We start from the raw sequence: 17120 nt of genomic DNA on the forward strand, positions 1-17120 counted from the left end.
CACATGCCATGGAGCGGCTGGGCCCGTGAGCCATGGTCGCTGAGCCTGCGCGTCCAGAGCCTGTGCTCCGCAGCGGGAGAAGCCACAACAGTGAGAGGCCCGCGTACCGCAAAAAAAAAAAAAAAAAAAATCAGCCTGGCCATCCTTTTTTGTTTTCTGGCATTCCATTCACAAGGCATCTTTAATTAATTAATTTATTTATTATTTTTGGCTGTGTTGGGTCTTCGTTTCTGTTCGAGGGCCTTCTCCAGTTGCGGCGAGCGGGGGCCACTCTTCATCGCGGTGCGCGGGCCTCTCACTATTGCGGCCTTTCTTGTTGCGGAGCACAGCCTCCAGACGCACAGGCTCAGTAGTTGTGGCTCACGGGCCCAGTTCCTCCGTGGCATGCGGGATCCTCCCAGACCAGGGCCCCAACCCGTGGCCCCTGCATCGGCAGGCAGATTCTCAACCACTGTGCCACCAGGGAAGCCCTGTTTCCTCTTCTGATCTTCAAAAGATGCTGCTGAAAATAACCATGTACAAATGTTACTTTACATATGTGGAAGTATATCTGTAAGAAATTATATTAGAAATATAATCATTGGATCAAAGGATGTGGGCGTTTGATAAGTGTTTCCAATTTTGTAAGATATTGCCAAGTTGCAAGACAGTTTGCAATCTTCAGTTTGTTTCTTAAATAAAGCATCTTGTTTAAAAGTAGCCGTTGAGGGCTTCCCTGGTGGCACAGTGGTTGAGAGTCCGCCTGCCGATGCAGGGGACACGGGTTCGTGCCCCGATCCGGGAAGATCCCACATGCCACGGAGTGGCTGGGCCCGTGAGCCATGGCCGCTGAGCCTGCGCGTCTGGAGCCTGTGCTCCGCAACGGGAGAGGCCACAACAGTGAGAGGCTCGCGTACCGCAAAAAAAAAAAAAAAAAAAAAAGTAGCCGTTTAGGCCCAGTAGAACAGATTATCTATGTCACATGGGCTTTTTCAGAATATATATACATAGTAAGTTTTGAAATCAGGAAGTGTAAGCTCTCCAACTTTGTTCTTTTTCAACATTGTTTTGACTATACTTTTTTTTTTCTGGCCGTGCCACACGGCTTGCGGGATCTTAATTCCCTGATCAGGAATCGAACCCACGCCCCCTGCAGTGGAAGTGCAGAGCCCTAACCACTGGACCACCAGGGAATTCCCATTTTTGACTATTGATTGATTCCTTGCATGTCCCTATGAACTTCAGAATCAGCTTGTCAGTTTTTGCAAAAATGGCCAGCTGGAATTTTGTTAGGGATTGCAATGAATCATAGATCAGTTTTGGAAGTATTGTCATTTCAACAATATTGTCTTCTAATCCATTTATTTAAATGTGCTTTAATTTCTTTCAATTGCTAGTTATTTTATTCTTTTGCTGTTATTGTAAATTGAATTTTCTAATTTCATTTTTCGATTGTTTGTTGGTAGCTTGTAGAAACACAATTACTTTTTCTTTATTGATCTTGTATCTTGCAACCTTGCTTGACCATTTATTAGTTCTAATAGTTTTTTTGTAGATTACTTAGGATTTTCTATGTATGAGAGCATGTCATTTGCAGAAATCATTTTACTTCTTCCTTCTCAGTCTGGATGCCTTTTATTTATTTTTCTTGCCTTATTGCCCTAACTAGAACTTCCAGTACAGTGTTAAATAGAGATGACAAAAGCAGACATCTTTGTCCTTTTTTTTTTAATTAATTTATTTTATTTTTGGCTGCGTTGGGTCTTCGTTGCCGTGTGCAGGCTTTCTCTAGTCGTGGCGAGCAGGGGCTGCTCTTTGTTGAGTGAGGTGCACAGGCTTCTTATTGTGGTGGCTTCTCTTGCTGCAGAGTGCGGGCTCTAGGCACACGTGCTTCAGTAGTTGTGGCACATGGTCTTAGTTGCTCTGCTGCATTAGAGATCTTCCTGGACCAGGGCTCGAACCCGTGTCCCCTGCATTAGCAGGTGGATTCTTTTTTTTTTTTTTTTTTTTTTTTTTTTGCGGTACGCGGGCCTCTCACTGTTGTGGCCTCTCCCATTGCGGAGCACAGGCTCCGAACGCGCAGGCTCAGCGGCCATGGCCTTATTTTAGCAACAAAACATTCAGTGTTTTAACATTAAGTATGATTCTAGTGAGTTTTCGTATATGCCCTTTATCAGATTGAGGAAATTCTCTTGTATTCTCAATTTCTTCAGCGTTATATTCATGAAAGAGTATTGGATTTTGTCAAGTGCTTTTTCTGCATCCGTTGTGATAATCTTGTGGCTTTTATCCTTTCGTCTATTACTAGGGTGTACGCCGTTGATTTTTGGATGTTGAGTAGGGCTTAGTAATTCTCTGTGCTTTCTGCAACTCTCGTCACAGAACTGCTGTGATGCTGTCAAGCAGTTTTGCTGCAACCATCCATCTGATGGGGGTTTTGGGGGTTCCCTGATGCTTTGTTTTGTTGAAGGTGTCTGTGGGTGGTGAGTGTTTCTGTTTTTTATTTATTTTTTTGTCATTTGTTTGTTTGTTTTTTTTCTGGTGGTCAGGGAAAGAGTAAGGGAGATTCAAAAGCTATGCTGCCATCATGATTCTCTAAGAGAGAATAGACCATAATGCCTATGATAGAATTGAAATTTTACTCCTTAATTCTACTAATTGGGGAATATAATAAGAATAAGAATATAGGCCTGACTGTTTAAGATGAATGGAGATTTTATATGTTATTTGGGATGCATGGCAGCATCCAAAATGGACTTATATAATTGAAAATAAAGCCCAGAAGTTTATGGAGGAAGACCACTGTTTTTAGCCAAGAGCCACTTAGGATGCCTTCAGTATCTCAGAGTTACAGAACTATAATTCCCAGTATCACAGAATGGGGTCTAGTAACCATTAGCACTGGCATCACATGGGAGCTTTATGGCAATCCAGAATCTTAGATTACCCCAGACTTACTGATTCACAACCTACCTTTTAACTAGATCTCAGGTGATTCCTATCCATGTTAATGTTTGAGAAGCTTCCATGTATTTACTCTCAAGGTATGACTTTGGGTAATAGGACAATTTGCCTTTTTAAGTGATGAATCACATTTACTAATGCTTTTTTTTTTTAAAAAGCTTAACTGTAAAGACATAATAATGTAAGTTGTGCACCTGAAGCCCTAAAGGTAATAAAAGGATAAAAAACTTTTTAGGGGCTTCCCTGGTGTCTCAGTGGTTAAGAATCCGCCTGCCAATGCAGGGCATGCAGGTTCAAGCCCTGGTCCGGGAGGATCCCACATGCCACGGAGCAACTAAGCCTGTGCACTGCAACTACTGAGCCAGCGCTCAAGAGCCTGTGAGCCACAACTGCTGAGCCCGCGAGCCACAACTCCTGAAGCCCATGTGCCACAGCTACTGAAGCCCGTGTGCCTAGGGCCCGTGCTCCGCAACAAAGAGAAGCCACTGCAATGAGAAGCCTGCGCACTGCAACAAAGAGTAGCCCCCGCTCGCCACAACTAGAGAAAGCCCGCGTGCAGCAACAAAGACCCAACGCAACCAAAAATAAATAAATAAATTTATTAAAAAAAAACTTTTTAATGTAGTCCACCTATAATATTGATAAGATTGCTTTTAGGGCCAAAGCTATTTATGTTTTCAGCATGCTAGCCTATAGCAACTGTCTCTTCATTTACTGTGTATTAAAGATCATTCATCTCTTAACTTTACATTTTGATCGATGTTACCTTAAAAATAATTTATCCACTGCCTTGTTCAGAAAGGATTTAAGATAGCTTTATCATTTTGTTGTGAACTGATAACTGGAGGAATTAATGGAATGTACGTATATTTACTGTCAAAGAAAATAATACTGTTCATTATATGTTAAAATTCTAACTTTTTACTTCAATATTATTTTATTAGTTATTTGTGAATTACAGTATTATTTTAAAATTACAACATGATTGTGTGTTATAGCATTACAGATTAAATGGTCATTTCATATTTTAGATCTTGGTAATGTTCTAACTTCTACACCAAATGCCAAAACTCTTAATGGTAAAGCTGAAAGCAGCGATAGTGGAGCTGAATCTGAGGAAGAGGAGGCCCAGGAAGGCGTGAAAGGAGCAGAACAAAGTGATAACGGTAATCTTTGGGTTATGAGCTAATCACTCTACATTAACTAAGGCGAAAGGCTATGGAGAGGTTTGGACTTATTTGGCATTGTGTGCGATTAGGACACGTGGAGGGATGTGGGCTGTTGACCCTATAACCAGGTTCGTTGTGGACCAAGAGGCTCTACTACAGAGTTCAGGGACAGCCAACCTTAAGCATAAATGGATTGATGTTAATTGAAGGCAAACAAGGATAGGCCACTCCTCTAGATGGAATGCCTGAAATGCTGCATTAGAAATGTATTCATTTAAGGTATTGTGCATATGCATATGAATATGCATATGTTACCAAGGAGAGGAGACAAGTTAAATTCTCAATATCTTGTCAAGAATGGCATGGATTCCAGAGAATAGGATACAGGCAGAGATTCTGACGAAGAGGGAACATTGGAATCGTGGGGTACTGCATTAGGGGGGCCTTGTGAGTAAGAGTACCAGTGATTCTTGGGGAGACTAGTTTAGAAAGGGGACGCAGAAAGACACTAAAACAAACCATACAGCTTAGTTTTGCCTTCACTTTCCAGTAAAGGCTGACAAATAATACCTTCTTTGAAGGCTCTTTTTATTGGCTATGTAGACCTATATATGGCTGGGTCTCATAGAGCAATTTGCCTATGCCTGAAGGAGTGAAAAGACCTCAAGAGATTTATCTCTTAAAAGGGGTTCTAGAAGATTCACAGGGAGCTGAAGCAGTTTTGAAACCAACACAGTTTGGGTGAGCTCTCAGCATATAATTAGCCCCTTTTCAAGGAGCATCCCATCTCTCTGATCCACGTAGGAAGCCCTTCAAATGGATTATGATAGGCTGGGGAAATGACTACCTGATATTAGAACATAGTGTACAGAAGTTTTCCTACAGTGAATTTTTATGAATCTCTCCATTTTCACATAAAAGATAAGAAAATGATGAAGAAATCTGCAGACCATAAGAACTTGGAAATTGTTGTCACTAATGGCTATGAAAAAGACAGCTTTGTTCAGGGTGTACAGAACGACATTCATGCCAGTCCTTCCCTGAATGGCAGAGGCGCTGAGACAGTAAAATCTGTAGATCAAAACTTGGAGCAAACTGAAAAGACTGCTGTCTGCGTTCACCAAGGTACTGTCACATCAAAGTTGTTTCTCTGGCTTCTCTCCTATGAATAATATATTCTTTTAATAATTTTAGGATATTTAGGAGCTGTTGAGAATTTTTAAAACCTCTATTCAGTAACATCTTAAGGTTTATTAATATTATAAGGGTTTATAGCTTTGAAAGACCGAAATAGGGCCAAGGCTTTTATATTTTTCTTGAAATATTTTTTGTTGTGTTTTTGTATGGAATTTAAAAATAAGATCTTTGAAATTTTTTCTTTTAACTCACATCTCTAATTATATGATACTTTTGTTCTCAGGTCAGCAAAATAAGGTATAGTCGTTTCATAATTTACGGCTCTAGGAGTGAGCCTATAGTGTGTATACAGTGAATTATTGACATTGCTGTAATTCACTAGAGAAACCAAGAAATACCATTTCTTAATATAACAACCAAATGTGCACAGTTGCATCCCAAATTTAGGGTCCTAGCTGGTAGTTTTTTCTTATAAAGTTAATAGGTTTTTATAAGTTTGATCTGGACAGTGTCTTTATAATTCCATGATAAAATACTTTGTAATCTTTTTACATAAAAATTACTGACTAAATTTAAAATTTTGGTAAGTTAAAAGAAAGTAAATCAAATTTATCTCCCAATATGAAAATAATATAGAGCAGATAAATTTTGAAAATGTAATAAATGCATTTGTCTTCAATTAGAGAATAATTATTCTACCTGGACATTTGTGTATATTTAGATGTAAATGATGATCATGTTGAAGATGTTTCAGCAATTCAGCATTTGACGAGTGATTCAGACAGTGAAGTTTACTGTGATTCCATGGAGCAATTTGGACAAGAAGAGGTAAAAATGACATTTTTTAATTGGTAAATTTTCAAAGTGATATATCAGAATTCCATGCATAACTTCTGTTAATAACAGATGTGTATGCTGTTCACCACTTTGAAAACATACTTCTAACATGTTTAAACATTTGTATTTTTGTTTTTTTGTGACTTAAAAAATATATAAAATTCCTAAATATTCAAAAATGTTTAAATATTATAATTTATAATGTATTTACATTTATAAATATTCTGAGAGAGGTGGGATGGGAGGCAGAAGGTGAACTCCTTATGCTAGTCCTTATGTTTGAGACATTGATAACAGCCAAGAAGAGTGAACAATTTCAAACAAATAAATCTGTTCTTCACATTGACTAATACATTGGACTGAAATTTTAAGTGGAAATACTTTTCAAATTTCAGTTAATTAAGATTTGGTATTGAAAACTAACATTTGGAAAACCACTAAAAGTACATGAATTTTTTTTTTCTCTTTGACAACTTTTTCTGATAACGACCAGGGTGGTTTTGACAGCTATATTTATGTTTGTTGTTGTTGTTTTTTTTTTTTTTTTTTTTTTTTTTTGGCAGTACGCGGGCCTCTCACTGTTGTGGCCTCTCCCGTTGCGGAGCACAGGCTCTGGACGCGCAGGCTCAGTGGCCATGGCTCATGGGCCCAGCCACTCCGCGGCATGTGGGATCTTCCCGGACCGGGGCACGAACCCGTGTCCCCTGCATCGGCAGGCGGACTCTCAACCACTGCGCCACCAGGGAAGCCCATGTTTGTTGTTTTTACATCCTCCCCCTGGTCTTTCCCCACCGCTGTTCTAACACAGTGCTTTTTAAATTTTTAAAATTTATTTTGTTTTATTTTAAAATTAAATTAATTTAAAATTTTTTAAATTTATTTTTAAATTTTATTGAAGTATAATTGATTTACAGTGTTGTGACAGTGCATTTTGAGTACAGTAACTCTGGATATTGAAATGTTTCTTGGATGAATGACTGAGTCACGAGCACAGTTCACTGCCAAACATCTCAGTTCTTTGCTTGTATATAAATCATCTCTATCCCATTTCTCCCCTACAGATGGGAGGCAGAATATGAATTGAAGACATTTTTTAGAAAAATAATATTTTCTATAATAACATTAAAAAAATACCGCTTTATAAAACCAGTCATTCTTCAATTGTCATGGAAACCTTGTGGTGTATAACTACGTGCTTTACGTTTGTAGTCTTTAGATAGCTTTACGTCAAACAATGGACCATTTCGCTATTACTTGGGTGGTAATCCCAGTCAGCCCTTGGAAAGTTCTGGTTTTCCTGAAGATGTTCAAGTATCTCCTGGGAATGGCAACAGTGGGGACACACAGGCGGCAGCAGTGGAAGGCAAAGGTGAAGTAAAGCACGGAGGAGAGGATGGCGGGAGTAACAGTGGAGCGCCGCACCGAGAGAAACGGGCTGGAGAAAGTGAGGAATTCTCTAACGTCAGGAGAGGGAGAGGTGTGTAGCGCTTGTTTTTTGTTCTCACTGTCTTTATAAACGAATTAATGAAACGGGGAGGCTCTAGATAGGAGAGGCACCAGGACTGTCCCTCTGCAAAGGGAATGTTGAGAGTTATCCTCGCGGAACATCTGACCATTTTCCTTTATGTCTGGTTCTCTCCTTTGACTCTACAGGGCATCGCAGTGTATTCTTTGAAGGTGTGGGAGAAAACATGTCTATTTCCACATCTTTTATGCAGTTTTTTAAGGTAGCCAAATTTATGTTGTATCACCTCCTTGAGCGCTCACTGATTGCTCCAGCTGTGCTGCTGCTTACTATAGGTGAAAATCTGAATTCCTTACTGTTTCCCATTTCCCTGCTTAGGTCAAAAGACATCATTTCAAGCTGATAAATCAAGTAATAGAGATAAAAGAACATTTAACAGTACAGAGGGAAACATTAAGAATATTAATGTGATCAGGTAATAAAGAGTTGAGTGGGGAAGAAAAGTAGGAATATTAATTTACAGTTGTTTATAGTAAGGACTCAATAGGTACTGTCAAAATAGTCATTTGAACAAAAACAAACCTTTCTAATTTATCAGAAAAAAAATACACATTTTTAAAACAGCAGTGAAAACAAACCGTGTAGTAAAATATTTTTTAAAACCCATAAAACAATGCATAATATAAAAGACTTAAGATCAAATGTATTTGTGAAAGCAGTACAAGTAAAGAGGCTCTACTCACCTACTTAAAGAAGAAGGTATTTGGATTGGTTCACAAAACAAAGCATAGCTTCATGCTATAGTCTACAAGAGGCATATTCAGAAAGTAACAAATAAAAATATAGGCAAAGGTATCTCACACAAATGCACATTAAAATAAGGTTAGTAATCTTGATATCATGGAAGATTAATTTCAGGACAAAAAGCATTAAGATAAAGAGGGCCACTTGTAATGTTAAGGTGTGCAGTAGAGACTTTAAATTGTTAATATCTTATATAACATCAACACTTCAAAAAGCAAAATCTGCAGATGATATAAGGAGAAATAGGTAAAATCATATTAATATTCAGGAGACTTTAATATCCTTTTTTTGGTCTATATGAGAGTATAAGGACAAAAACATAACTAAGGATAATGAGAACCTTACATAATTAATTTGGTAAATCTAATTGGTAGTTATCAAACTGTGTACCATGATACCTATGGAACCTGATAATTCTAGATGCTAAATTTTTCTTTGTTACCCTTATGACACCCAGGCAAGAAACTTTGGACTGTATTTCTTATTTATTGTCACCGTTGTCTCCCCCTTTCTACATTTGGTCCATCAGATAAACCTGTAATTCATTCTCTCTAATGTCTTCCTTTCCAATTTGATAGCCAGGCCAAGCTTTTCATTTTTCACTGATTCAGAAACCTCTTAAGCTTGTATGACTGTTCTTATTTTCTAATTAAATACATTCTCAAAGTGATCAGGATAATCTCTCTTTTTTTTTTTTTACTAAGACACATTCTTCCTACTGAAGAATATACAGTGTTTTTTGTCTGTATATATGCCTATATATATATAGGTCTGCCTATAAACCTTACACTCCTCACCTTCACATGGAACTTGATTCGACCTGTCCTTTGCTCTTCCTGATGTTATCATCCTCATGTTTTCATCACTCTAGGCCATCTGGCCTCTTATATGGAGGAAGGATCTGAAATATAAGGCCATCTGTCATTTGAATATATATGTCATTGAATATATATATATATATATATATATATATATGTATGTTTGTATCACTGATCCAGGAAAAGTCCCCAACACAGGGCATTTCACAATGTTCAAAGAAAGAGAATAGAAAGCAATTCCCCCGTTACCTCAGCCCCTACCTCTAGTCCCACTCAGAAGAGCCTAATATAGAAGCAACAGACACTGATGATATCAAGCCTACAAGGTCAGGTCTGGGCCAACATACCAGTAGGGCAATGTCAACGTGGCAGGAAACCCACTCTATTTAGGTAGATTGATAGAGTTGCCTGTGTCATAGATAAACAAGCTGACAAAAACTGACCTGGGAACTATGTAGATATCCTACAGACAAGGAAAAAATAAAAAGGAGAGTGGAGAGGGGGAAAGGCGCTTAGGATGCAAACAAAAGATCTGTTTTGGAAGAATATATATGCCAGAAAACAGAACATTTTAGATAACCAGTATTCCTCACTCAATAAAAAAGAATATAAACACTTACAAATAGGAGATCGAAGCAGAGATGATAAGCCTAAAAAAAGGAAATTGCAGAGGTAGGGGGAAAATTGGAGGCATAAGTAATAGTTATATAACTTATAAATACATTGGAAACAGTAAAGAAGAGAATTGACATGGCAGAAATGCAAGTCATTCATTTATTCAAGAAAGGCAGCTTATACAGTTTGGGCAGAGGGCCCCTCTTTACAAGAAAAAATACAAATTTGTGAATATTTAGTTAAGAAAAAGGTCACAACGTATTACTAGAACCTTGGATTCAGGTTTCTTTCTTTAGGTAATTTAACAAATTTGTTTATATGAAACGCTTCCTGTTTAAAATCTGACTTTACCCACCTACAGCTCTCTACGGCTCCCAGAAATCACAGGGGCCCGTACAGGGGGATGGGCTGATACTCCTGTCTTTGTGAAGGCGGTTTGCACATTGAGTATTACAAAGGATGTAGTAAAGTGAGCAGAGACAGCAGTAGTTCTCTGTCACCATCAGAATCCACTGATAGACCATCACAGAATATGTCAGGCTCTTAAGGATGCAGGAAAAAACTAAGCCTCAAATTCGACTTCCCACTTTTTTTTTCTGTGTAAATTCCAGACCAATAGCTGAGTTCAGGAATGACCACTTCAAATTTTACTTCCTTTCGATACAAGAGTAGAGGTCTTCTTGAAAATGGCATCGAGCATTTCAGTGTACTCTTTGGGGTTTAACTTGGCAGATGCTGTTTTGGACTTCCCTGGTGGTCCAGTGGTTAGGACTCTGCACTCCCAATACAGGGAGCACAGGGTCAATCCCTGTTTGGGGAACTAGGATCCTGCATGCCACATGGCGAGGTCAAACAAACAAACAACTGTTTCAGCCTTTGTGAAAAATAACTTGGCAACACTCATTAAGAACCACAACAAAATTGTTATCCTTTCACCCAGGAATTCTTCTTTGAATTTGTCTGACCTAAAGAAATCAATAGAAATTTGGACAAGAATTTATATACAAAGACATTCATTGCAATGTTATTTGTAATCGCAAAAATTTGGAGTCACCCTATCTAAAAGTGCAAAATGATTGAGTAAATTATTTCATGGTCTTACTAGTGAATTCATATAGCTGTTTCAGTGTTTTTGGAATTGGAGTAAAATTTAATGGTGCACGTAAATGTTCATAATATTTTTTAAAAGTAGTACACAAAATCACGTATAAAGGGTAATGCCAATTCTGTAAATATAGGCGTAGAAAAAAGAACGTATGGATAGACAACAAAATGTTAGTGGTAGTGAGATTTCAATATAAGTGTAATGGAATTTATAAGAAAAACCATTTAAAAACCTTTTGGGAGGCTTACAGTGATCAAATAGGAAAACATGGCTATTTAGTGTAGCTTTTAATACTCCAAAGAAACAGCCTCATATTTTTTCAATCTTGTTACTGTATTAGTGAAGAATTTTTAAGAATGTACCCCAAATATGCGTATTATTTGTGTATTATATACATTGAGTCATGTACTAGTATATGAGGTACATTATAAAACCTTAGCAAAAAAAAATAAGACTATAAATAGAAGTCTATACCTATGTCAACTTCTTTGATTTTAATAGTTTATTTTGTGTACTTCCTGATTGCTTCCACTCCACTTTGGAGATTTAGGTCTCAAAGAAATAGAGGAAAAATGAAAAAAAAAAAACACAAAAAAACACCCCACCATTTCTACTTTTCTAAGAGTGATTAAAACTAACTTATTTTGCTCTCTTAAAATAGGGCACAGGATGCAACATTTGAGTGAAGGAAACAAAGGTCGGCAAGTGGGAAGTGGAGGTGATGGGGAACGCTGGGGTTCAGACAGAGGGTCGAGGGGCAGCCTCAACGAGCAGATCGCTCTCGTGCTCATGCGCCTGCAGGAGGACATGCAGAATGTCCTTCAGAGACTCCACAAACTGGAGACGCTGACGGCATCGCAGGTAGCCTTCCTCATTTGTCTTGTCTTCATCTGCTGTTGATCCCATCAAACAGTGTGTAATTGGAATCTGTGTTAATCTGATTTAAATGAACCATACAAATGATACCCAAAGCTTATTTTAGCAGTTAAGTAAGATTATACGTTTAGGGAACCAGGCTCAGATTATGTTTTATCAAGAGGTATATAGTGTGTTCCAATGAGAAGAATATTCAAATACACTGATTTGAATGGTTTTGCTAAGAAAGAGACAAATTCTGGATCCACAAAATGCTAAACAGTAACAGTTTACAAAATGCTTTTTCTTGTTAAATGTGTGATTTTTTGGTATGTGCATTTAATATCTTTCTTGCTAGGCTATAAACACTGTGATTGTAGGGACTGTATATATACTATTTTATTTACTGCTGCTAAAGGACAGAGCCTTGTTCCAAGGAGGGGGCACAATAAATAGTTGCTGTTAGATTAAAAAAAAAAATCTGATTTACACACATCAATGGAGTTTAATGGTTTTTAAAAGTATCTACTTTTGAAAATATTATTTCAGAAAAAACTGACCCAAAAGCCAAATACTACTTAAAATAATTGGAATTTTTCAGCATATAAAATTAGCAGTACCATGTTGGAGACAGGAAGAAGAACACGAGAAGAATAAGAAGTGTTGAACAATGCAGTTTGTGGCACTAATAGAGACCACAGCTAAAGTCCTAGGGTTCACCATTGAAGGGCCATCCTTTTGTAGTAAGCGTTGTCTTCTGTCTTGACCTCTTTTTAAAATGCTGTGGAGGTAATACACTAACTTACCCATTCTTTACTGTAAATTAGTTTTAGGCTCAAAACTTTCAAGCCAGAGAGAAATGTAGAGTTATGATTTGACCTCCACTGTGGTTTGCTATAGCTTATCATGAATCTCCAAAACAGATATTTGGATATTGTTCACATAATCTTTACACTTTTACAGTTTTAATAATCAAGTCTATAGTTCTCCAATGTGTTTGTAAGTTGGTAGTTTATATGGAAATCAAGGAATTAATAAGAAATGTTGAGTAAGTAACTTAATAAGAAAGTAAAAGAAGTAATGGTTCTGATTAATTTGAGGTTTTATTTTGATAATTTTATATTATTTGAACTATAAAATGTCAGAGATAATTATTTGGCTAGCAATTTTAGGGACTTAATTTGGTCACTGTGAGTTTCAGGATAAAGCATAGTTAGCAGAAAAATCAAGAGTAATCCAATATTTCACCCTTTTTTTTAAAAAAAAAGATAGGAAATAGAAAAAATTACTGTATTTTTTTTTCTTTTTGTCAAAGCTAAATCAGTTTCATTTGTGTTGATAGGCAAAATCATCAGCATTACAGACCAGTAATCAGCCCCCTTCACCGGTAAGAAATTCTTATCTTAAATCTAAGTGCCAGAGTTTCAAATAAGTTACAGTAAATTTAGATTATATGACATCCTGAAAGTATTCCAAATGAAATCTACCCTTTAGAACTTTGAAGTTTAAAATATATTTGTTTTGTACTAAGTCTGAAGTACTTCTGAAAGTCTACATTCTGAATTACGCTCTAAAATTATCTCCCTCCCTTTAGCAGGAGTGAGATCTATTATTAGTTATATAGTTTCAAAATTATGGTGTGTTTTTTAAATTTATATGTGCAATATGTAATAGATTGGTGACCAGCTTATTTTATTTTCTCAGAGACCATCTTGGTGGCCCTTCGAGATGTCTCCTGGTGCATTAATCTTTGCTATCATATGGCCTTTTATTGCCCAGTGGTTAGTGCATTTATATTACCAAAGAAGGAGAAGGTAATATGATAGTTTTATAATTCAAAGTGGTATGTAAACTCTTATACTCTATAGCAGACAGAGCTTTCGGTGGCAGTTAGGGAGATAGGTCCATTTTATAGATAGATTGTCATACTGAGCATTCTGTACTGATCCTGAGACTGAAACTACCTTGGAAATGATATCTAGTGGGTTTTTAGATACTTGTTAGATTAAAATTTTTTCACTTGACGGCATCTAATGTATTTGTACACCTTTGATTTATGCAACAGCAAGAAAATGATTATGGGCTTAAGTTTTATGTCTTATGAAGAAACAGTGTTCTCAAAGTATGATTTTTTTGGGGGGCCCTTTGCTAATATTAAAGGACAACAGATAAGAAAACTAATAATGCCTGCGTGCTCTCTATACCTTAGAAATATAGACATTGGCATTTCAGAAAATGTTCATCCTGGTGGTTGACTAGAAATAGGGCTTATTCTAATTTGAGGGCCAGAATTCCAGTTTGGATGCCAGGAAATAACTCAGATAAGTCTGAGAATAATAGGTTCGAATCCTTGCAAGTGCTCTGAGATTGTCTAGATGAGGAATAACCTGAGGCCAAAACTCTTGGGTTCAAGAAAATTGTTAAAAGCATTTTTTTGGACACTATGTAAACTGAATTACTCTCCCTGGATGGGCAGATGGACAAATATTTGTCATTTGTGGCCTCGCTGATTATGTTTCTGGTGTTTCATCACCATTTCCCATTGAGTCAAAACAGATGGGGAAAAGAGATAGGGGATTTGGTGGTAAGATTTTAAGTGCTCTCTTACATATGTGCAGCAGAAACACATTTTAAAAAAATCTACGAGTTTAAATAATTATAGGTCTGTTGTTCCTCTACCAAAGAACCCACATTTCTAGTTACTGCACGTGATAACAAAAGCAAAAACCAAACATTTACCCTTCTCCTACGTCAAAGGGCTAAGCAGCACACTAGTCTAAGTGCTCCAGTGAGAATGCTTTATAGTAGAGAAACGGAAATGCATGTGGCCTTAGGTGACTTGGTTTAGTCTTCCTTGTTCTCTGCTTATGTTAAGACTTTGATTTATGTTCATAAATGAACTCAATACGTTTTCTGGTACATTAATGTTCTTGGAATATACTTGCTCACTTAAAAAACTTTTGTGAGATTTCAGAAGCCTAAGTTGCCTTCTCAGTATCATTTACCCCCTTTCTAAGCCATCTGTGTATGTGTCATTTCAGCTGTTAAGATACAGACCTTGGGACTATATCTATAGATATAGACTATAGACCGTGGTCCAGTGGTTAAGAATCCACGCATCCACTGCAGGGGGTGTGGGTTCAATCCCTGGTTGGGGAACTAAGATCCTGCATGCTGCATGACGTGGCCAAAAAAAGGGGAAAAAAAGATATAGACCTTAATTTAAATCCTTTCTTTTCTTTGTTCACACATTTTGTGTTTCTCCTGTGACGGTTGGGTGCTATACAGTGTTTTAAATCCTAATATCCCTGACAATAGGAGGAAAAAAGAACCAAACCTTTTCTCAATGTGTGGTTATACTGGATTTAAGCGGCTGGCAACAGTGGTGCTAACGGGAGGTGTTTACATGTTTTGCAAATGCATTTCAAAGTTCTTTTTCACGCTTTTCTTTGGAGAAACTTGGGGATTGGAGAATAGAAAAATTCAACACATGACAAAAAAACCTAAAGTTTACTTCGATTAATAATTTATTTCATGCTTAAGGTTGAAGCAGCTTGTCAGTTTATTAAAGACTGAAAAAACAAACTGCACTTTGCTTCAGCAGTCACGGAAAATTGCAGTTTTTCTAAAATTATTATTATTTTTTAATGTTCCTTACTTGTAAAAGTGTTTGCCATTTCTCCTAAGTATTCCTTTCAGTTGTTGACAGATGTCTCTGAATGGAGAAACTTTTCTCTGTTCCTAAGTTTCTACTTTGTTCTTATTGAATCTTTATCCAGTTTTCCAATGTATGTTAGGTATTTAATCCTTCAAAGTTGTAAATTATTAGTGCTCTGAAACTGCATTTTGATGAGACATAGTGTTTTTATGTATTGTTTACTTATATATGTAAGGAGTCAACTGGGGTTGGCTATGGAAATAAGTTTTGGCTTGAGGGGATGTAGGCGTCTTTTAATCTGGCAGTGTTTAACAGGTTTTAATCTGACAGTTATAGGAAAGAAGACTAGAGAACATGGTGCATGGTTTAGGGAAGACAGGTCTGTGTTAGAGATGAAGAGAAAGATCTAGAAATCCTCTTAGGATGGGAAAAATGTGGCCAGGAGAGGGTGTGCCCTACTTATAACAGGGCCCACCCTGTACCTCATCCTCTAGCACAGTGTCTGGCATGTATTAGGCTTTCAATAAATATGTGCTGAATGCATGGCTGAAGGCCCACTCTGGGCAGGATGGCAACTGAAGTACCATGTGACCTGGAGAAGCTTTGATGTTATTTAACATCTGGATGTTAAACTGAGATAATCCTATACACGTGTAAAATAAGTGGTTATCTATTTGTGGTAAGCTTTAAAAAAAAATTTTTTTTTACATGAAAAGTAATACTTAAGGTCCACTGCTTGATTCTTTTTTCCCCAGTATAGAAGAATATAAATTTTTTATAGTTGATTTACAATGTTAATTTCTGCTATACAGCAAAGTGATTCAGTTATACATATATATACATTCTTTTTTTTCATATTCTTTTCCATTATGGTTTATCATAGGATATTGAATATAGTTCTCTGTGCTATACAGTAGGACCTTGTTGTTTATCCATTCTATATATAATAACTTACATCAGAAAAATATAAATTTAAAAGTAAAAGAGATCTCATATCACTCTGAAGGGGATCTGAAAAACATTCTTTCTGTATGTGCTATGAAGAGTATCATCTGCAGACCTGTTCAAAATTAGGCCCTGAACAGCCTCCTATGGTACTACCTCCCCTCAGTTACCTAACCTGGTCATTCTGCTATTAAAATTATCCATGAGTTAAATACTGAAAGCAGGCCAGTTTTTTTTTTTTTTTTTTTTTTTTTTGGCTGCAGGGCGGCAGCTTGCAGAATCTTAGTTCCCCAACCAGGGATCAAACCCGGGCCTACGGTGGTGAAAGCACCGAGTCCTAACCACTGGACCGCCAGGGAATTCCCTGAAAGCAGACCTTTTAAGTCCACAAGACTATTCTTAATCTATTACACAAAGACCTCACTTCTCAGATACTGCATTTTTTACAAACTGAACGTTTGTGGCAACTCTGTCACAAGGTTGTCAGTACCGCTTCCCAACAGCATTCAGTCACTTCATGTCTCTGTGTCATATTTTGGTAATTCTTGAAATATCTCAGACTTTTTCATTATTATTGTATCTGTTATGGTGATTGGTGATTAATGATCTTTGATGTTGCTACTATGACTTGCCAAAGGCTCAGATGATGGTTAGCATTTTTTAGCAATGAAACATTTTTTTAATGATTTTTTTTTAAAGGGAACTTTATTTTTATTTTTTGGCTGAGTTGGGTCTTCGTTGCTGCACAGGCTTTCTTTAGTTGCGGCGA

At 37.1% G+C, this 17120-nt stretch overlaps 1 protein-coding gene across 7 annotated transcripts in view; it reads left to right on the forward strand.

The window, feature by feature from the left end:
• ACBD5 (acyl-CoA binding domain containing 5) overlaps window positions 1–17120 on the forward strand; it is a gene marked incomplete at its 3' end in the record, with an annotated part of 33963 nt that overhangs the window by 12626 nt on the left and 4217 nt on the right. For 4 of the 7 annotated variants that reach the window (XM_082616637.1, XM_082616641.1, XM_082616635.1 and 1 more), the window contains 7 exons: window positions 3975–4109; window positions 5034–5237; window positions 5971–6077; window positions 7296–7563; window positions 11555–11754; window positions 13091–13135; window positions 13453–13562. In XM_082616637.1, coding sequence (XP_082472763.1) covers window positions 3975–4109; window positions 5034–5237; window positions 5971–6077; window positions 7296–7563; window positions 11555–11754; window positions 13091–13135; window positions 13453–13562 — 1069 coding nt within the window. Of the gene's footprint in view, window positions 1–3974; window positions 4110–5033; window positions 5238–5970; window positions 6078–7295; window positions 7564–11554; window positions 11755–13090; window positions 13136–13452; window positions 13567–17120 lie in introns of those variants that run through there. The other 3 variants (XM_082616636.1, XM_082616639.1, XM_082616640.1) reach the window with 1 other exon arrangement.

Source organism: Mesoplodon mirus (assembly GCF_964341445.2).
Source record: "Mesoplodon mirus genome assembly, chromosome: 4".
Lineage (NCBI taxonomy): Eukaryota > Metazoa > Chordata > Mammalia > Artiodactyla > Ziphiidae > Mesoplodon > Mesoplodon mirus.